Source organism: Panthera uncia, chromosome B4, assembly GCF_023721935.1.
Source record: "Panthera uncia isolate 11264 chromosome B4, Puncia_PCG_1.0, whole genome shotgun sequence".
NCBI lineage: Eukaryota > Metazoa > Chordata > Mammalia > Carnivora > Felidae > Panthera > Panthera uncia.
In genome coordinates this window covers 59,829,388-59,851,895 of record NC_064809.1, presented here as the reverse complement: position 1 = coordinate 59,851,895, position 22,508 = coordinate 59,829,388, and the positions used below count along the sequence as shown (strand labels likewise).

At 34.5% G+C, this 22,508-nt stretch overlaps 1 protein-coding gene across 8 annotated transcripts in view; it reads right to left on the bottom strand.

Annotated features, from left to right (window-relative positions):
- The window catches only part of CCDC91 (coiled-coil domain containing 91), a 357,464-nt gene that overhangs the window by 227,314 nt on the left and 107,642 nt on the right, over positions 1-22,508 (bottom strand). For 5 of the 8 annotated variants that reach the window (XM_049625214.1, XM_049625210.1, XM_049625213.1 and 2 more), the window contains 3 exons: positions 4,592-4,752; positions 3,454-3,657; positions 2,420-2,524 (listed from right to left, as the gene is read on the bottom strand). In XM_049625214.1, the coding sequence (XP_049481171.1) occupies positions 2,420-2,524; positions 3,454-3,657; positions 4,592-4,752 (470 nt within the window). Of the gene's footprint in view, positions 1-2,419; positions 2,525-3,453; positions 3,658-4,591; positions 4,753-5,610; positions 5,700-7,672; positions 7,865-22,508 lie in introns of those variants that run through there. The other 3 variants (XM_049625217.1, XM_049625216.1, XM_049625218.1) reach the window with 3 other exon arrangements.

Below are 22,508 nucleotides of genomic sequence, written 5' to 3'. Positions count from 1 at the left end.
CTACATCTGTCAATAAACACTAGAATTCCAAGTATGGGGCTGGTAAGTGTGGCTGTACACAACATAATTAGCCCTTGGGGAGCAGGCGGCATTATATTAGTGAATTCATTCATTCATTCAAGAATATTAAGTGAGCTCACACTATATGCCAGGTATTGCTCTAGGTACTGGGAAGGAAAGTTCCTAATCTCATAGATTACATTCTGATGGGAGAAAACAAAAAATAACCAAATCAAAACAAAGTAACAGGTGAATAAATGCTAAGAGGAAGAGGAAAAAAGCAAAGAAAGGTAACTAGGAAATGCTAAGCATTTACAGACGGTCTTATTTTCTATTGCACGGTCAAGGAAAAAATCTACAAGAAAGTAGCATTTGAGCAGGTATTTGAAGGAAGCTAGGGTTCAGTGAGAATATTAAAAGTATAATTTTCAAACAGTTAAAATGTGACTTGTATAAATATAAATTGAACATATGCCAAGAACTTATTCTCCTCATTTATTAATAAATGAATAATTTATGTTAAGATTGAGGGAATCAGATGTTAAGACTGGTTCAAAGAGCATTTGAAGGTATGTGTGTATATATATTTATCACATATATATCTCATATATATTCCATATTTTCTATATATAGCCTATATTTCTATATTTTCTATATTTCTCTCTATATGTTCCATATATACTTCTTATATAGAGAGAGACAGAGAAAATTTAAATAATGGTGTGTTAGACTAAGAGTGGTAGATTGGAGACAAAAACTCACCAATGTCCTACAGGACAATAGAGAGTATTTTTGAAGTTATCTTTTCTAACAGATATTACTTACGTCTCTTCTGGAAAAAAAATTAACATGGAATGTCAACATATCTGAGACTTCCAATCAATAGTAAACAGTGAGTCAAATAAAGTACATTCTCTGATATAATCCTAAATCTATTAAACAATATCCCCGTAAGGCAGTGAAGGAACACAGCTCACCCTTTCCCTTATTTTCAAGTTTTGCTTTTTTTCTTTCTTTTAACAGATCTATGCAGACAGAAGAGCATTCCAGTCAGAGAGACTGTGAATGAATCACAAACCATTTCCCTCCGCTCACCACTCCAACAGCCAAGGAATGCCCTCTCCAACACAGACTCACACATTCACCTGGACCTTATTAAGAACTTTGGTGTAAGTAAATAGCTGGAAAAATTGGAGAAGCCAGAAGATTTATATTGGAAGGAGACTGAGAATTGAGGTTGGGACATGAATTGATTTACATTTTTAAAAACATTACCTGCTGAAATAAAAACTCATTAAGGAGAAGAGCAAGGGTACAGGCTAGAAGACCACTTAGGAGACCATTAAAATGATCTAGGCAAATAAACATCTAAATATATAGTTTGTCAAGAGTAAAAAGTGCTATGGAGAAAAACAAAACAGAATGGGAAGGTTGATAGGGATGTCAGTATTATCTGGAAAGGTCTTCTCTGATAAAGTAGTATTTGCACAGAGATCTGAATGATACAAGAAAGAAAACCATGCAGAGAATTGAGGGAAGAGTGTTCCAGACATAGGGATAAGCCACAATGATTGAAGAGAAAGAGGCAGGGAAAAGATGGGGAGGGAGGTATAAAAGAGAATGCATTGCCTTGCAACCCATTTTAAGGACTTACTTGGCTTTTAATTTGGGTGAGATGAGAAGCCATGAAGGTTTCAGAGCAGAGAAAACACATGATCAGCTTTAAGTATTAAACAGATCACATTGGCTGCAATGGGAAGAATGGTCTTTAAGTGGGCAATGACAGAAGCAAAAAGTTTAGTCAGAAGAGCCTTTAGTATTCCAAGGGAGAGATAAGGATGACTTAGAATAGTGACCCTAATGACAAATAGTCAAAACCTGGACATTTTGAAGGTAGAACTAATAAGTTTTGATAAAGGAACAGACATGGTTAGTAAATGTATCAGCCTTAGCAACTGCAAATACAGAGCTATCATTTATTGAGATGGGAAAGTGTAGAAGAAACAAGTTTATTAAGAAAATTTGGGGGGAAGAAGAGGAGACACTGATTACAATTTATGAAAAAGGTTAAATATCTCAGTTTGGAATTTACAGGATTCCAAATTCTTTCAATGTAGTCACAGTAAGAAAAATCAGAATATCAATTTCTTCTTTTTCCAGAAAATCAATTTCTAAGTTTCATCCATCAGAAAACATATCTTACACTAAACTGAGTCTCAACTAGCACTCAGGGCTTCTCACAGATTCATACTTTTCAAAATGCCATTTATCATCAATTTCATCCATTGTTGGTTAATTATTTTACATATTTAAGCAAGCATCTGACCCTTCATAAAGTATTTATTGAACACTTTTTGAAATTACACTACATACTTCAGCAAAAGACGCACATATTAAATTTTAAATTCACCGGGTTTACCTGAAGTTCTTTGTATCTATCTTGAAAAGATATGGCCTCTTGCTCTTTTTCTTTAAGGAAATCTTTTTCTAAGACACTATGCTTTTCCATCAATGATTCCACATCCTAAAGAAAAATCCAAGCATAAATGTTATAATATTTTATAGTGGCATACAATATATTCAGTGTTCTCAATGAACACAGCATAAAACATTTGGTAAGGAAAGAACTCACACGAGTGTGGTTTAAAGTTCAACAATATTACAGGTTATATGCCCCCCTATCATTTCCAGACCAATATTAACATTAACATAACACCAAAATTATTTACACTAATAAATGAATAATAGCATCTAAACTAACTGTAATCAGCACAAACTATCTCTACATATACTTTCTATAAATTTGCAAAAGTCTTTTTATAGATGTATTTGTAGGAAAAAGAAATGAGAACATAAATAAATAATTCACTAAAATAGCTACGTATCTAAGTACTCTAGGCAAATATCCCATGATATGTAACTTCCCATAGGGACAAGTCAATGTTACACATCTTCTAATCATATAAGAAATACAACACTACCGGTTTTCAAAGTAAATAAAAATAAATCAGAAGAAAAACATTAGAGGAACAAAATCTAGTAGAGATGTTCCTATCTTTAAAAGTACATATCTAAGATTAGCAATTGCTTATCAAAGACTTTTCTAAGTGATACACTCATAAAACTAACTTAAATCTACAGCCAAGGGAAGACAGCATCTTCTTCCCCTCATTAATTCTTATTTTTTTTTATTATTTTTTAAAATTATTTTAGAGAGGGGAGGAGAGAGAGAGAGAATCTTAAGCAGGCTCCACATTCAGCACAGAGCCCAATGAGGGGTTCGATCCACAACCCTGAGATCATGACCAAAACTAAAATCAAGAGTTGTACACTCAACTAAGTGAGCCACCCAGGAGCCCCAACTCATGAGTTCTTAATCAGACATTGGGACTATATCAAGTTTCAAGTCTTATACGATTCAAACATTTATTTTTTACGCAAATGTAAATATACCTTTTTAATCCTCTGTTTTTCTTCTTCAGAAACTTTGAGTTTAATCTCCAGACTTGAAATTTTCTGCTGAAGCTGGATGTTTGATACATTGGCTCCAAGATCCTCAGAATCATCCACAAGGGCAATTGTTCCATTACTTTTCTCATCATTTAAACCCAATGGAAAAAGTGAGATATCCAGATGAGTGTGTGTTGATTGCTGAATCTAAACCACATTAAAAAAAAAAAAAAATACACAAGAGGGAAAGTTTACACTGTACCAATAATGAAAACATCCAAAGGGCACCAGAAACCACATTTGGAAATTAAGTTGTAGCAAAGGTTCTGAAATTATTTCACCCTTTAAGTAAATCAACAGAAGACCTCAAACTGTTACAACAACCTGATCTTTGTAGTTAAGAAATAAACTGTCTCTAAACTTTAGAGTCTAAAGCATTTATTATTTTGCAAGCAAAGCACTAAAAATTTAAAACGTTTTCTTATGCTTGAAGGCATACAATTAACTATAAACACATCTGACACTCACCAGTCCTTAAATTTATACACACATCCAGAATTTGTATATATTTTAAATTGTAAGCCAGAATTTGAAATTTATCAATAACTGCTACTTGATCATCACTCTCTAGGTAAAGATAACAGGTGACTCAAGGTTGTATAATTCACTTTTGAAATCTGGACTAACTGTAACGTCTAACACAATGCCTGGATCAATAAATATGTGAATGAATAAACCCCATGACTACTGTCTTTTTGGTTTCTACTCTAAAATTGAAATGAACATTCTAATATCTAAAAACACAGGGTTAGCTTCCCTTAACAGAGAAATATTTTTTTGTAATTATTGTTTTCTTCTGAAGTCCAAGATTTGAAATGCAAAGCTAAGCCAATTTTAACAAATGATATACTCAAAACTGTATTTTGGTAACTATAGCTACTTAAATACTTTGCAATTATGCCACAAAACATATTACTCAGTTTTTGGAATTCTAGATATTAGCCTCCAAGTCAAAATATCTACAAAAATATTTCTTTCAGAAAAATAAGTAAATTAAAAAAAAATCAGAAAGGCCTCATTTAAACCAGCAAGCAATTTTTTAAGCACGCAAACTTCTTGTAAAAAATACACTTGTCTTTACCTGTGCTTTAGGAACAGTTTGACTGACAATGCTGTCATCTGTGTGTGTATTCTCTGGTGATGAAATGATGGGTTCCGAAGACAGGCAGCCAACTGAAGGAGAGGAGTGGTCATGGTCCAGTATAATCTCAGGAGAAACTGGAGAAAGATGGACTCCAGATACTAGAGAATAAATAAATAAAGGATTGTCAAAGAGAAAGGAAAGAATAGGTTGAGAGGAAGAAAGAGAATAGAGGGAAGGAAAGGAGAAAGGATAAGGGAAGTAAAAGCAATGAAACTGAAAATGAAGATTCCAGGACTATTCCTCAGGGACCATTCTCTGAAACCTACAACTAGTATTTCTAAATTTAACATGACATTTCCATGTGAGACCTAGGCAATAAAACAATGTAATAGTGTCTTAGTGTTTACATAATAATACACTACCATAAGCAGTGCATTTCTGACTGAAAGTACTCAAATATATCATCCATCTACATTCAGTTAAGAAAAAGCACTAGTGTGCGTACTAGTCACAGGCATTGGGCACTGAGAAGGTAACAGCGAGCAAGACAGATGCATTCGTGCAGGCAATGGCCCTATGACCCAGTTGGCAAGTCAAATCAATTAAATATTTATTACAATAAACTGACCTAAGAGGAGGAATCATTACTTTAAAATAGCTGATCCAACTGCCTCTGTGTTAACTTCTTTTCTAATAGGCAAAAGAATTTTCATATTAAAATCAATTTGAATTGCTTCTATAAAAAAGTAATGTTGAAATTAGTTTGACAACAAAACATTACTAGATTGTGATTAGGTTCAAATACAAAGGTCATGAAAGGAAAGCTACCTGCCAAGATGAAATAAGACAAAAATACTGATAAGGATAAAATAAAAAGATTATATTACTTTATTTTCAAATGTTCTTCTAAAAATTCAAAAGTATTTGCATTATGTGTTTTCAAGTTTAAGAAGAGTAACTAAATGAATTTTAGCAGTAATCCATGTATACATTTTGACTTTCTAAATTATAAAGACCTTTATTCCACATTGGCATCAGTGGCAACGTCAGTGAAGTTCTACCATAAATTCTGGAAGGCAGCTCACAATGGAAATTGCATTTTTCCCTGAGGAAAGACATTTGTGAGGTCATTAGGTATTTAAAAACTAAAGAATATATCAATTTCTGACTGGTACCCTATAGGATCATTCAATTATCTTATCTATGCTATTATTGTGTCATAATGCTGAATTTTTAAGATACTGTATAAGGGATTCTACTTGTCCCACACACATTTCACTATTTTAACTAAAATACAGAAAACCAGAATTTCAATTCATGCTTGTACTTGATATACCTTTTTCAGAAATTCTTTTTTCTAATCTCCACTATTCGGTATGCTAACAGATTTCCCTAAAATGTCAAAATAGTTTAGCTTCTAGTTCTGAATTATAATTTGTAACAAAAAATATTACTAATGAGTTTTTAAAGGCATGAAAATAAGTACTATAGTACAGTGAGAGGGAATACAGCCTTGTGTAACAGCATAAACTCTAGAATCATATTGCCATAGCAGGTGTAGAACAACTAGCAACTTTAACTTCCCTCAGTTTTCTTGTCTGTAAAACTGACAAAGAGGTGGTGATAAGGCTTAAATTGACTAAAGTATGTAAAACACTTAGCACTGTGCGGGTATTATTTTCATTACTACTTCAAAGATCATTAAAATTTGTCAGACAATTACATTTATTTCTGGGCATAAAGGGTATATGTGACTATGATCCTGGATTCAAGAAACTTTTTTTTTTAAGGGGAGACTTAAGGAATTTGTCTTTTTTTTTTTTTTTAGTTTATTTTGAGAAAGACAGAGAAAGCACCAGTTGGGGAGTGGGGAGGGACAGAGAGAGAGAGAGAGACAGACAGACAGACAGACTGAATCCCAAATAGGCTCCATGCTGCCAGCGCAAAGCCCAACACAGGGCTCCAACTCACGAAACTGTGGGATCATGACCTGGGACGAAACGAAGAGTTAGACTCTTAATCGACAGAGCCACCCAGGAGCCCCCTGGGTTCAAGAAACTCTCAAAATATCATTCTGATCTAATACTTGAACATTTTAAAATCTCTTTATGTCACTCATATTTATAGCCATAATCTAAGACGCCAAATTGTCCCAAGTTAAATTCTCACTCTGTAACATATGTTCAAGTATATCATATTAGGAAAAACATGAAGGAAAAGTGGGTAGAATAAAGGGAGGGAGAGGAGAAGGAAAAGAAAGGAAAGAGATACGTAAGGGGAAGAGGAAGGGAGAGGCTGAGGGAGAAAAGTAGGAAGAGGGGCAGGGAGGAACCCTCAACCTCACACTTTCCCCTAGCTACCGCCACCCTATCACACTTTCCCTTTAGAACCAAACTTCTTGTCTCCAAATGATTTGCTCCATTTTTTTTTCTTCCTCCCCTAACCCTCATGACTCCACTGGATCCATCATTTAAGATAATAATTTTCCTTTCAGTTAATATTAAGTCAAATGAACACTTCTTACTTGATCTTTCTTTAGTTCTTCAGAGCACTTGCTATCATGATCCTCCCTGTTTCTGAACTTCCTCCCTTGGCACCTGCAATACCACCATCTCCTATATTTCCTCTGAACAGTTTGACTATTTTGTTCTTGTTTCCTTTTCAGGCTCTTTCTCCATTCAATCTTTTTTTTTTTTTAATTTTTTTAATGTTTATTTTTGAGATAGAGAGAGACAGAGCATGAGTGGGGGAGAGGCAGAGAGAGGGGGAGACCTAGAATCCTTAGCAGGCTCCAGTCTCTGAGCTGTCAGCACAGCCCAACGCGGGGCTTGAACTCACAAACCATGAGATCATGACCTGAGCCGAAGTCAGTCCCTCAACCGACTGAGCCACCCAGGTGCCCCTCTCCATTCAATCTTAAGTTTCACTCTTCCCTACACCCTCTGATCTTCCCAATGTCCACATTATTATTACCACTTTCAAAACCTATTATTTAGATAATGACCTATAAGCTAATAATATCTAAATTCATATGTCTCAGCACACACCACCTATAGCCCTCCAGTCCCATATACTTACCCAACTACCAGACAGTTCCATTTAGCTGCTTAGTAGTATGTCACACTTACCCATCATCTTATAGAAACCTGCTTTGCTTCATGCTTTCCATCTTAGTTAACAGCACCTCAAAGAACTACTTGCCCAAGCCAGAAATGATACCATTAAGTGCCAACCTCACTCCAGTCACACTGTGCTACTAACAGTTCTAATTATGCCATACTGTTTGATACCTCTGTGACCTCACAATATACTACCTAAGTAAAAGCCACAGCTGTGGAGTCAAAAATGGATTCAAATTTGGGGCCCCTGGGTGGCTCAGTCAGTGAGGCATCTAACACTTGGTTTCAGCTCAGGTCATAATCTCACGGTTCATGAGTTCAATCTCCGCATTGGGCTCTACACTGACAGCGCCAAACCTGCTTGGGATTCTCTCTCTCCCTCTCTCTCTGCCCCTACCCTACTTGTGTCCTCTCTCTCTCTCAAAATAAATAAACTTAAAAAAATAATAATAAATAAAAAATAAATGGAAATAACAAAATGGAATAAAAAATAAATGGAATAAATAAAAAATAAATAAATTTAAATAGTAACAATTTACTCATTACACAGCCTTGGGCAAATTACATAAACCCATCTAAGTCATAATTTCTTCATCTGAAAATGGGGAAATAATATGTAGCTCAAAACAAAGCTATACAGTTTAAATTAGATGATGTATATAAATCACTTCATTGTACCGGACAGGTACATGGTAAATATTCAGTATATGGCAGCTGTCATTGAAATTATCATTTGTCAACATTCAAAACAAGATTATCCAGGATTCTTTTCACCTGCTCCATTACCACCCAACCATAATACAATTTAAATATCCCACTATCAACATATGACAGAATTTCTAAGAAATAATTTTAATCAAAACATTATATATAATCTATGGAATACATTTAAAGCAATGATTAGGAAAAAATCTAAGTATTGAACACTTTAATCAATTAAAAAAATTTAACGAATTAAATGCCTAGCTCACAAACTAAAATAGAAAGAAAATTCAAAAAGCATAATAAAGAAAATAAAGATAATACAGATACTGAAGTAGACTAAGAAAGTAAATCTTATTAACAAAATCCCCGAATTTATAAAAAAAAAAAAAAAAAAACAGTAGTTAACTTATTCAAAATAAAAGAGAGAGGGGTGGGTGTCTAGGTGGCTCAGTCGGTTAAGCGCTGGACTTCAGCTCAGGTCACGATCTCAGTTTGTGAGTTCGAGCCCCACATCAGGCTTGCTGCTATCAGCGCAGAGCCCACTTTGGATCCTCTGTCTACCTCTCTCTCTGCCCCATCCCGCTCTCTCTTGCATGCTCTCTTTCTCTCAAAAATAAACATTAAAAAAAATTTAAAAAAATAAAAGGGGGAAGGTACAAATATACAAATTAAATGACAAGGGGAAATAATTAAAGCAGAAGAATTTTTTTAATACTAAACTCCTCTGCAGGCTTCTAAGTAAATTAATTTGAAAACTTAAATAAAATGATCAATTCTCCACAAAAATGTAGCTTATAAAAGTTGTTCTGATTAGGGGCGCCTGGGTGGCTCAGTCGGTTGGGCGGCCGTCTTCGGCTCAGGTCATGATCTCACGGTCCGTGAGTTCAAGCCCCGCGTCGGGCTCTGAACTGACAGCTCGGAGCCCGGAGCCTGCTTCAGATTCTGTGTCTCCCTCTCTCTCTGCCCCTCCCCCGCTCATGCTCTGTCTCTCTCTGTCTCAAAAATAAATAAACATTAAAAAATACTTTAAAAAAAAAAAAAAGTTGTTCTGATTAGAGCTTGAAAAAAAAAAACACTTAAAAATAGATCAACTTGTTTTGGAAAAAAAATAAAGCTATCAGGCAACAACCCCACTGATAAAGCACTTCAAGAAAATTTCTATCCAAAATTCAAAAAATGAATAATCCTAATGCTCTAAAATTGTTACTGAACGTTGAAAATAAAGGAAAATGTCATTAGCGTTATGTAACATTAATGCAACATTGAAAGCTAAGCTTGATAAAGACAGTACAAAAAAAGAATAGAGATTTTTAGAGTATCACTTACAATGAGGTAAAGTTATAAGTAAAATATTAGTAAAAAGAATCCAATACCATATCGAGAAAATGATATGCAATGAACAAGTTATCATTCCAGTAATGCAAGGCTGGTTCACTATTAAGGAATTCATTAACAAAATACTCCATATTAACAGATTTGAACATAAAAATGACATGATTATTGCCAAGACTCTGAAAATGCTTCTGATAAAACTGAATACCCGTATCTGTTAAAAACACTCAAGAAAATAGCAACTGATGAACACTTTCTTAACATGATACAGACCTTAATCCTAAAATCAGCATGTTAATTAATGGAAAAAAAAACAAAGTTGTTTCCTAAATGAACAGGAACAAAACAAGGATGACTACTACCTCCACACCATGGAACATTCCTCTAAAGGGACAGGCCAATGCAGACAAAAAAGACAAATTCAACATAAGTATAAAAATAGGAAAAGGAAAAAAACTATTTCATGTTCCTACTAACTAAAACAATACACACTCAATAAAGTAGCAGGATATAAACTTAAACAGAAATAGCAATCACCTGTAAAAACAATAACTATTTAGAGTATATAATGGTAAAGAATACTATCTTCCATAACAACAAAGAAGATAAAGTAGTTACAAATTTAACATGAAATCTGAGGAAAATTTTAAAACACTTCTGAAAGACTCAAAGGTAGACCTGAAAAAAGGAAAAGACCTCCTAGAACTGGATAGGGCAACTAAACATTACAAAGATGTCAATTCTCCCTTAGTTAATTAACAGTCCTAATATAATTCCAATAAAAGCATCAATGGGCTTTTTTATAAATGAGCTAGACAAATGGACATTAAAGGTCACATAGAAAAGTAAAAATGCAAAAATGGGCAGGAAAATACTAAACATGCAAAAGTGTAAGGAAGATACTACCCCCTCATTATAATATACCAAATTAAACTATACTAAAACATAGTACAGACCTTAAGACACACTGTATTTTAAATTATATTAACACATACGATAAACCCCTTATAAATAAAACAGTGTGTTGTTTTGGTGCTGCAATAAACAGACCAAAAGAATACACCAGAAAGTCCAGAAATAGACCCATGTATGTGTAAAACTTAGATACGTGATAAAAATGGCATTTCAAATCACTAAGGCAAAGATAGACAGTGCAGGGACAACTGATTAGCCATTGGGAAAAGATAAAATTAGACTCATACTTCACACTATAGACAAAAAAGTAAACTCTAAATTGATCAGAACTCCAAATACTTAAAAATTGAGACCATATAAGTATTAAGAGAAATATGAGTGAGTTCCTCTTTACCTTGCATGTACTAATGGGCTTTTTAACTAGAACTTAATTCCAGATACAATCAAAGAAAAAATTAACAAATGTGACTAGAGAATAAATATATAAAAACTTTGTAGGTATCAAAACTTAACTTCAATCAAATTTTTAAAAGCTAATAAACAAAAATATGCATAATATGTATCACAGATAAGGAATAATATTCCTAATATATATTAAAAACACTTAAAACTTAAGAGGAAAAAAATTAGGAAAAAAACGGCCTATAGAATACTGGGCAAAAATGTGAACAGACAAGTCACCAAAAAGAAAATACACAAACAGTCCTTAAATACATGAAAAGATGCAGACGCTTGCACCTACTCATTTGTCATAAAAGAAACACAGGGAAGAGAATAAAGCCAAAAGTAATGAGACTGCTGGGTGCGAGACAGGTGATATGAAGTGGAAAAACAGAAGAAAGGGATGGTGGAAATACCTTGTGTATCAGTGTGCTTTTTTAATATGGTTCTGACTTTTGAAACCATGTTAATGTTTCACTAGTAAACATAGTAAAATAACACTAAAATCAACAAGCAGGGGAATAAAGGGATTGAATCCTAAAATAAAATACAAAGAGTAATAAATGAACTAAACCATATTTCAAATGAATAATCTTATCACACCACAAAGTGTGGGAGGGGGAGGGGTGGAGGTCAAGAACTAACCCAAATTAATTTGGGACATGGTATTTTGACTATATGTCCTCGGCATAAGAACAAAAACAATGCTAAATATTGAGAAGAGGAAGAAAAAATAAGAGATTGAGAAGGAAGGAAGAAAAAGAATAAAAATAAAGCAAAAATGGTAATATGTTAATATCTAAAGAAAATTGATGAAGGGTATACGGGAATCTTTTCTTCATTTCTTACTGCTTTTCTGTAAGTCAAAATAAAAACAGGAAAGAGCAAAAAGAGAAATTATACAATAGAAAATAAGAGATCTGAAGAATTGCTCATAAGGGCAAAAACTACCTAGTCTAAACAAAAGTCTTGCCTGTGCAGAACTGCTAAATAAAGACTTGATATCATGGAAAACAAGTATCGGAATACCCCCCAGCAATACTCTTCATAATAGCAAATAAGTGAGAACAGCCAAAATACCTACTGACAGTTGAACAGCTAAGTCAGCTGTGGCATAATCATACATTAGAGTTTTTACATCAGTGAACATAAGGAAACTATAGGTATATGCAACAACACGGAGGAGTCTTAGAAACATAAATTTGGGTGGAAAAATGTAAATCATAGGGAGTTTACACAGTATTGACCTATTTTTATAAGGCACATAAACAAACAAAACTCTTTAGAGATACACATACATATACAATAAACAATATATTTACAAAAGTAAGGAAAACATAACACAAAATTTAAGACAGCAGTTCCCTTTGGAGGAAGGCATAGGGAAAGGACAGAAGAGTACTAGAATTGGTAATATTCTAGTTCTTAAATTAAATGGCAGATTCATGAGTGTAATTTTCAAATATAACCCAGAAAAAAATAAGTACATATACCTAAAAACTTAATTCTGAAGACTTCTTGTTTCAGTGCCCTTCCTGGTTGTAGTACCCTCATGAGCTATGTTATCCCACTGATCAAAACTTGCTCTGGGTAAGTAAGATAGGAAGAAACTCTAATTCAAACTAAAGATAAATAGGGATGAATTAGTTCACTCAAATAAATTATGCTTTTCTGAAAAGATGTCAAGAATCAGCAACAGACTAATAAACACAAGATTTGAAGGCGCAAGCCTAAGTGGCATCCTGCTAATCACAATATTTATTCCAGAGACAAAAGAAGTTGAAACTCAAATGCCTAGAATTTACATATGCTTTCAACTTATGAGGTATTAGTGGAAGTTTTAGGCATTTGTTTAACTGAATAATATGAATGTTTACTGAATATGTCATAATCCACATCCTACTTTAAAAATAAAATGAGAAAACAAATGGGTAGTGCCATGGAAAGAGAACATATAAATGCATTACTCTCTAAGTGGAAACTAGGTATGTTCAGTTAAGCCTCTAAGTTTTTCACTGTGCTATAATTCACACATTTTCCCTGCATTTTAGGTGACCATCCAATGACAGTAATTTACCCTTAAAAAAAGCCACATTGGTAAATACTGTCCATATACAGAGAGAGACCAAAATATTGTTCAATAATAATGATGGGGGCACCTGGGTGCCTCAGTCGGTTAAGCATCCGACTTTGGCTTAGGTCATGATCTCATGGTTCGTGAGTTCAAGCCCCACATCAGGCTCTGACAGCTCAGAGTCTCGGCCTGCTTCAAATTCTGTGTCTCCCTCTCTCTCTGCCCCTCCCCCGCTCACAATGTGTCTCACTCTCTTTCTCTCAAAAATAAACATTAAAAAAATTTAATAATAATGATGGTACACATTTCATATGTCTGCTTAGAAAATTACAAATTCCAATATGTAAAATATAATTATCTTCTCACCTAGCCAAGAAAATACAGCTGTTAAAGTTTCAAACTGCTACAGTATTCTTTGGTCTATTAAAAAGTTGACTAGTGTCAGTCTTCATGTTAAAAACCTTTATAAGATCAAGTATAACCAGCAGCAACATCATCTGCATAAAAACTCGGCCAAATTTTTTTAAGAAGTGAAAATATACAAAATCTTGTTTCTTTGGGTATTTTGTTTGTTTGATTGCTTTTAAATCTTAAGCAAGAAAGAGTACAGACACAATTTGCTTCATTTCAAATGTGAAATCCTTGGTTTTCTAAGACAGAGAATACAAGGTCAGCATATACTCATTACAGCTATAAAGCTAATCAAAAGTGCAATGAATGGCACATCTTCATCTTTCACTTTGTAATGGTAATCAGCAAAGTCATCAGGCATATCATTTTTCATTAACAGACCTCTTCTAAAATACAAAAAAAGCCCACTACGTCAGAACACCGCATAAGCAAAGGAAGACCAAGTTTCCAAATAGTATGCAATTTTTTTCCAGTAATTCCGCCTGTGGTCAACTCTGTTTTGTTTACATAAGCATAATAACTCTTGTAAAATCTAAACAAGAAACAGGTGTAAATGCTCTCATGCACTCTTAACTGTGCCCAAAGAAATCTGTTGATCTCCGCTAATGGTTAATAATTCACAAAGAGAATGTGAACAAAATGGTAATCGTTTTTACAACTTTTAACTTAAAAAATAATTTCGGACTTTTTCATTCAGACATTCTATTTTTTTTAATTTTTTTAAGTTTATTTATTTTTGAGAGAGAGAAAGAGAGAGAGAGAGAGAGAGAGAGTGCACAAGCAGGGGCAGGGCAGAGAGAGAGGAAGACCCTGAATCTGAAGCAGGCTCCAGGCTCTGAGCTGTCAGCACAGAGCCCGATGCGGGGTTTGAACTCAGACCACAAGATCATGACCTGAGATGCAGTCGACCGCCCAACTGACTGAGCTACCCAGGCCAGGCACCCCCAGACATTCTTTCATCCAATCGAGGCTCCTCTTTTTCAGCACACTTTCACTTCACAGAGGCTGGTGATTACCTTACACAAACTGTCATCTCCCTGAAATCCTCTGATATCCTAATTTATTATCAGGTCTATGCATGAACCCATTCTTCGGGTTCAGAGCTCACTGCTGAGACTTTGAACTTCACTCATGTAAGGAAATCACTCAGTTACAGAAAACAAAAAAATATATATACAAAAACTGAGGACTATCTAAATATAATAATAATAATATGAAGGTTTGTTAGTAAATATAAAATAAGTGGATAGGTTTTTTTATTTTAAGTGGCAGAAAACAGTGTTTAGAAAAGTGTTACTTATATCCAAGAAGGTTCCCTTCGAGAAATTCCCCTTGATTTACTATTTAATGGATGTCAAGATATTACCTAGGATATCTAGATTAGAGACTTAAGGAGAAATATATAATAGCTTTTAAAAGGCTAAGACACAACAACACAACGAATAGATTCAGTCACTTTCTTAATAAAAGAGGGATTACAAAATTCATGAAATTTCTACCAATATAGTTATTTTTAATTACTCTCCAGAGTATTCTGTAAATACAGGCTCCACCTCTCCTTGCCTCTTTGAGGAATAATGGTGTGTTCCTAAAAGCAGTTTGGCAACACCATACACTACAAATTATAATGAGAAGTTTTTTGAATTATGCACATGACTAAAAAATTATGTTTCAATTCATAAAAGAGACATACAGAAACAGAGTCCTCAAAATCCATCACTAGAATGGTGAACACAAATTCATATCATATAATAAAGCTTTTTGAACAGGGAAATTAAAAAATAATCTACTTAAATCCCCACTACTTCTTCATTATCATAGTAGGAAGAAAATGCCATAGCAACCAAAAAAAAAAACAAACAAACAAACAAACTAATAAAATGCAGAGAGTAGTATCTACTGACTCTAATAACTTTGAAAATTATAGGAGAAATATCTCAGAACCATAAATATATCTTTAAGCCAACTTACTATCTGAGATTTGTAATCTTTCAACTCTTGCTCACACAAAAGTGACCCAACATAGGCAAATTCTAAGCAATTTCCAAAGAGGAGGAAAAAACATGTATCACAACTTAAGTTAAAGCAGTATGTTAAACTGATTTGTTGAGGCAGTTTTTGACTTCCCAGTCTGTGGAAGCTGGGTCCTTACGAACTTCTTGTAGAAACCAAAAGCAAAGGCAAGCAAAAATAAACAAGTGAGACTATATTAAACTAAAAGCTTCTATACATCAAAAAAAAACATAAACAAAATGACAAAGCAACCTACCGAATGGGAGAAGACATTTGTAAATCATATATCTGATAAGGGGTAATATCCAAAAATTATCAAGAATTCATACAACTCAACAGCAAAAAAACAAACAATCCCGTTTTAAAATGGACAGAGAATCTAAATAGACATAGATTTTTCCAAAGGAAATATACAGATGCCCAAAAGGTAGATGAAAGGTACTCAACATTACTAATCACATGGAAAATGCAAATGAAAACCAAAGTGACATATCACCCCACACCTCGAAGGAACAGTAATACTAGAATGGCTATTACCAAAAAGACAAGAAATAAATACTGGCGAGATAAGTCATAGGAATGTCATGTACAGCATAGTGACTAAAGTTAATAATACTGAATTGCATATTTGAAAGCTGCTAAGAGATCTTAAAAAATATTCATGTGTAGGGGCGCCTGGGTGGCGCAGTCGGTTGAGCGTCCGACTTCAGCCAGGTCACGATCTCGCGGTCCGTGAGTTCGAGCCCCGCGTCAGGCTCTGTCTCTCTCTGTCCCAAAAATAAATAAAAAACGTTGAAAAAAAAAAATTTAAAAAAAAATATTCATGTGTAAAAAAAAGTAAGTAATCACATGTGAACGTTAACTAGAAGTATTGTAGTGATCATTTTGCAATATTCAGGCGTACCTCATTTTATTGAGTTCGTGTTATTCCATTTTGCTGATACTGCATTTTTTACAAGTTTAAGGTTCATGGCCACACTGCATCAAGCAAGTCTATCAATGACATTTTTCCAACAGCATTTCCTCACTGCATGTCTCTGTGATACATTCTGGTAATTCTCAAAACGTTTAAACTTTGTCATTATTATATTTGTTATGATGATCTGTGGTCACTGATCTTAATGTTAACTACTGTAATTGTTTTGGAGCATCACAAATCATGCCCATATAAGACAGCAAAGTTAATCAATAAACGTTGTCTGTTCTGCTTCACCAACCAGCCATTTTCTCATCCTTTTCCCTCTCCTCAGGCCTCCCTATTCCCTGAGACACAACAATACTGAAATCAGACTAATTAATAACCTCACAATGGCCTCTAAGCGTTCAAGTGAAAGGAACGGTTGTACATCTCTCACCTTAAATAGAAAGCTAAAAATGATTAAGCCTAGTTAGGAAAGCATGTCAAAAGCTGAGACAGGCTGAAAGCTAGGACTCTTGTACCAAATGATTAACCAATTTGTAAATGCAAAGGAAAATTTTCTTGACGGAAATTGTTACACCAGCAAACACACAAATGATAAGAAAGCAAAACATCCTTGTTGCCGAAATGGAAAAAGTTTTAGTGGTCTGGAAAGAAGATCAAACCAATCATAACATTCCCTTAAGCCAAAGCCTAATACAGAGCAAGGCCCTAACTATTCAATTCTATGAAGGATGAGAGAAGTGAAAAAGCTGCAGAAGAACAGTATGAAGCTAGCAGAGGTCGGTTCATGAGGTTTCAGGAAAGGAGCCATCTCTGTAAAATAAAAATGCAAGGTAAAGCAGCAAGTGTTGATGTAGAAGCTGCAACAAATTATCCAGAAGACTTGCTAAGATAATTAATCAAGGTGGTTACATCAAACAACAGATTTTCATTGTACACGCAACAGCATCTACTCTATTTTAAGAGCATGCCATCTAGGACTTTCATGGCTAGAGAGAAGTCCATGCCAGGCTTCAAAGCTTCAAAGGACAGGCTGATTCTCTTTGTTAGTGGCTAATCCAATTGGTAACTTTAAGTTAAAACCAATGCCCAGTTAGCATTCCAAAAACCCTAGGGCCTTAAGAATTATGCTAAATCTACTCTCCTATATTCTATCAATGGAACAACAAAGCTTGGATGACAGCACATCTGTTTACAACATGGTTTACTAAATATTTAGAACCCCCTGTTAAGACCTACACTCAGAAAAAAAGATTCATTTCAAAATATTACTGCTAACTGACAATGTACCTAGTCACCCAAGAGCTCTGATAGACGTGTAAATTGAGATTCATGCTGTATTCATGCCTGCCAACAACATCCATTCTGCAGCCCATGGATCAAGGAATAATTTTGACTTTCAAGTCTTATTATTTAAGAAATACATTGTATAAGGCTACAGCTGCTGTTAGCAGTGGTTCCTCTGATGGATCTGGGCAAAGTTAATTGAAAACCTTCTGGAAATGATTCACCATTCTAGTTGTCATTAACAATACTTGTAATTCATGGACAGAGATCAAAATATCAATATGAACAGGAGTTTGGGAGAAATGGATTCTAACCTTCATGGATGACTTTGAGGGGTTAAGTATTTCAGTGGAGGAAGTAATTGCAGGTGTGGTGGAAATAGGAAGAGAGCTAGAATTAGAAGTGGAGCCTGAAGATGTGACTGCATTTGTGCAATCTCATGACAAAACTGTAACAGATGAGGAGTTGCTTCTTACTGATGAGCACAGAAAGTGTTTTTTGTTTTTTTTTTTAACATTTATTTATTTTTGAGACAGAGAGAGACAGAGCATGAACGGGGAAGGGGCAGAGAGAGAGGGAGACACAGAATCGGAAGCAGGCTCCAGGCTCTGAGCCATCAGCCCAGAGCCCGATGTGGGGCTCAAACTTCCGGACCGTGAGATCGTGACCTGAGCTGAAGTCGGACGCTTAACCGACTGAGCCACCCAGGCGCCCCAGAAAGTGTTTTTTTGAGATGGAATTTACTCCTGGTGAAATGCTGTGTAGGTTGTTGAAATGATAAGAAGGATTTAACACATTACATCAATTTAGCTAATAAAGCTGTGGAAGGGTTTGAGAGGACTAACTCTAATTCTGAAAAAAGTTCTGTGGGTAAAACGCTATCAAATGGCATCATATGCTACAAAGAATTCGTTCACGAAATGACGAGTCAATAGATGTAGCAAACTTTTTTACTATCTTAAGAAATTGCCACAGCCATCCCAACCTGCAGCAAATAACCACCCTGATCAATCATCAGCCATGAACATTGAGGCAAAACCTTCCCTACCAGCAAAAAGGTTACACATGGCTAGCTGAAAGCTCACATGATAGTTAGCATTTTTTAGCAATAAAGATTTTTCAGTTGGGGCACCCGAGTGGCTCAGTTGGTTAAGCATCCTACTCCTGATTTCAGCTCACGTCATGATCTCACGGTTAGTGAGACCGAGCCCCGCATGGAAGTTGGGGGGAGGCTGTCAGCTTCAAGCCTGCTTGGGGCCCTCTCTCCTTCTCTGTCCCTCCCTTGCTCCTGCACACATTCTCACACTCTCTCTCAAGATAAATAAATAAACATTAAAAAAAGATTTTTAATTAAAGTATGTACTTTTTTAAAGACATAAGGTTATTGCACACTTAACAGAGATAAAGTATAATATAAACATAAGTTTTATATGCACTGGGAAAGCAAAAAAATCATTTGACTCTCATTATTGCAATATTCACTTTATTGTGGTGGTATGGAACTGAACCCACAAAATCTTCAAAGTATACTTATATACAAATATCAAAGTATTATGTTGTACACCTGAAATGAATATAATATGTCAATTAAACATATACATACATAATTTTTTTAACTCATTACAACATGATGAGGTAGTTAAGGGAAAAAAGTGCTTGTGCTCTTTTTGTGACTCCTTTATTACCTATTCACTTATTCAAACTACAATTGCAGAGTTATCATTACGATCAAGACAATGAAAGATCTGCAACCTTTTACTTTGGAAAATTTACCCCAAGAATATCTCATCAGTATTGAAATAATGAAAATAAATAAATAAATCCTTATCTAAAGTACTAACTGGTTAAATATTATGGAAAGGTCTCCCATTGTTTGCAGAGTTAATATCACTGTTGGAACATCCCAAATATCAAATAATTAAAATAAAATACTAATGTGTTACACATAATTGGTGTTTAATAAACCAATTTTACTCTTGAGAATTTATTTAGATATTTCTTGGAAATATTTTACATATTAAATATTTTAAATATAACATAAAAGGGTAATTGTCCCAACACAGGGTAAAATTTGACTCAGAGATATAAAGGGAATACACAGGAAAGATTTTATTCTATTCCAACAACGAGGGAACCAAGGAAATGTTACAATCAGTCAAAGGAAAATCCAAAATAGCACAAATTCATGATGATTAAGGAATATTGAAATGAATAGCAATGGACATGAATGTTTTTCCCCAAAGGAGAGAAGGAAGTCGATCAAAACTCTATTAGACATCACAGAATTTACATGTCTATCAATTACATATAACTTACAGAAAACTATAAAATGTAAAATAGCTCAAAGTCGGTAAACAGAGATAGAATCAGATAACCCTGAGACCTCTGCTCAGTGTTAACAATGCATAGTTTTCATTTGAAAAGTTTTTTTCTTTATGACCAAAAAGAATAGCTCAAATTTCAGTTAAGCCAAGTGAAATAAAGGGGAGAGAACTGCCTCTGACTGAGTATATAGTCTGCACCAGGCATTGTAAGAAATATTGTGTGTCAACCAATTCGATCCTTACCAAAACTACAATTTTATAAATGAAGAAACTAAGATTCAAAGTTTATTTATTATGTCCAAGATCTCACAGCTAGATCAGAATACACGTCTGTTTGACTCCAAAGCTCACACCCTTCTTTCCACAATGATTAAAAAAAAAATTACGGGGCACCTGGGTGGCTCAGTTGATTGGGCATTCAACTTCAGCTCAGGTCATGATCTCACCATTTGTGAGTTCAAGCCCCGCGTCAGGCTCTGTGTTAACAGCTCAGAGCCTGGAGCCTGCTTCGGATTCTGTGTCTCCCTCTCTCTGTGCCCCTGCCCCACTCACACTCTGTCTCTCTCTCTCTCTCAAAAATAAAGATTAAAAAAAAAATTTTAATTAAAATCATGTAGATCTTTGCCATTTGTGTATGTATGTACGTGCACGCAAGTGTATGTGTGTGCGCGCACATTTAGGATGTAAACAATGAGAAATACAAGACAAGGAATCAAAATATAGACCACCTAATAGTAAAAGCATAAAGTTAGAAAAAAAAGAGAGATAAAAACTTAAGTATTTAATAAAACTTAATTATTTAATGTTCTCAATGAAATGTATATTTAAATGATAACAACAGAAGTTACTGTTCTGTTATTCAAAGTCTAAAAAGAAAAACATGCCTGAATAGCACATATGCAGTAATTTATAAATGTCAATTAAAAGAATAAAGTAAAACCAGCAGTTCTCAAAATTCTTAACCATATCCTATTCCCAACAGAAAACAAAATAATGGAAAACAAAACTAGTTTAAAGTTCACATCCACCCTTCCAGTTACTCAAATGGTAAAGGAAATGTAGTTATAGTATGGGAATATTAGCAAAATACAAGTCACAATTACTTCTTCTTTCCTCTCTTTCATTAAGCCTTTAATGTAAAGCTTGCCACAATTTCTATTCTCTTTAAGCTGTGGAGATATTTTCAATTCTATGTGTACTTTTTTCTTCAATTGCAGATTTCTTCTCTTATTCTCTGAAAAGAACTACTATTCTCACAATTTTCTTCCTATATGCCCATGATATTCTTGCTCTAAATCTTTTTATAATGTATATTAATACTTTTGACTTAATCACTATGTGCCTTAAAATTAAAATATTTTTCTTTTCTTGTTACCTAAATCATAAAACAGAAATATAAACAAACTTCATTGCAACATACTGACAAGTAACAGTAGATCACAAAAAGAAATTCTTATTTGTCAGAAGCTAACTCAGCCTCCTAAAGTGAAATAAATAGTCTCATAATAACTTCAGAGTTTTCAAAGAATGAGCATCATTGTATACAAATAAAACTGTTCACGGGGCGCCTGGGTGGCTCAGTGGGTTAAGTGTCTCATTTCAGCTTAGGTCATGAGCTTGCAGTTCATGGGTTCAAGCACATGTCAGACTGTGCTGACAGCTTGGGGCCTGGAGCCTGCTTCGGATTCTGTGTCTCCCTCTCTCTCTGCCCCTGCCCTGCTCGCGCTCTGTCTCTCTCTGTCTCTCAAAAAAAAACAAAAAACAAAAACAAAAAACAAAAAACACACACACATTAAAAAAAAGTTTTAAAAACAAATGAAACTGTTCACTTTAGAGTTTTGCAGTATTTTGCCCACATTTAAGTCTGAAGCATCTATACTACCCAAATAGAGTGCTATATTTAAGTATTCCCATCAAAGTTAGCCAGCATCTAATGACTGTGTATATAAAACATGTATGTAGCTTTTATAAACGTTATAGTCCTAACAGTTTTCAACAACAGCAGACCAGCCTTCTCTAAAGCAAAATTTGGGCCTACTACATTATCATAAACTTCTTAACTCTGCTGGATGTCTTTATACCCCCTTTCCAACAAGTTTAAAGCAACAGCAGCTATTAGACACCTAAACTCTCAGCTTTTCCTCCAAGAAATTGTATATGCCCAAATGCAGAAGAAATGTTATTTTAAGATCTATTGTCATTATATTCCTTAAAATTAATGAAACATAAACTGAAATAAACTGAAAACGGTTTACATCTCAAAATAAAAATAAACAAGAGGCAAATGCCTTCACCTAAGGAATGTCTGTCACAGAGTCCAATTAAGTACCAAAGTTATGCTTGTTGATAAGCATAGAAGACTTAAGCAAAA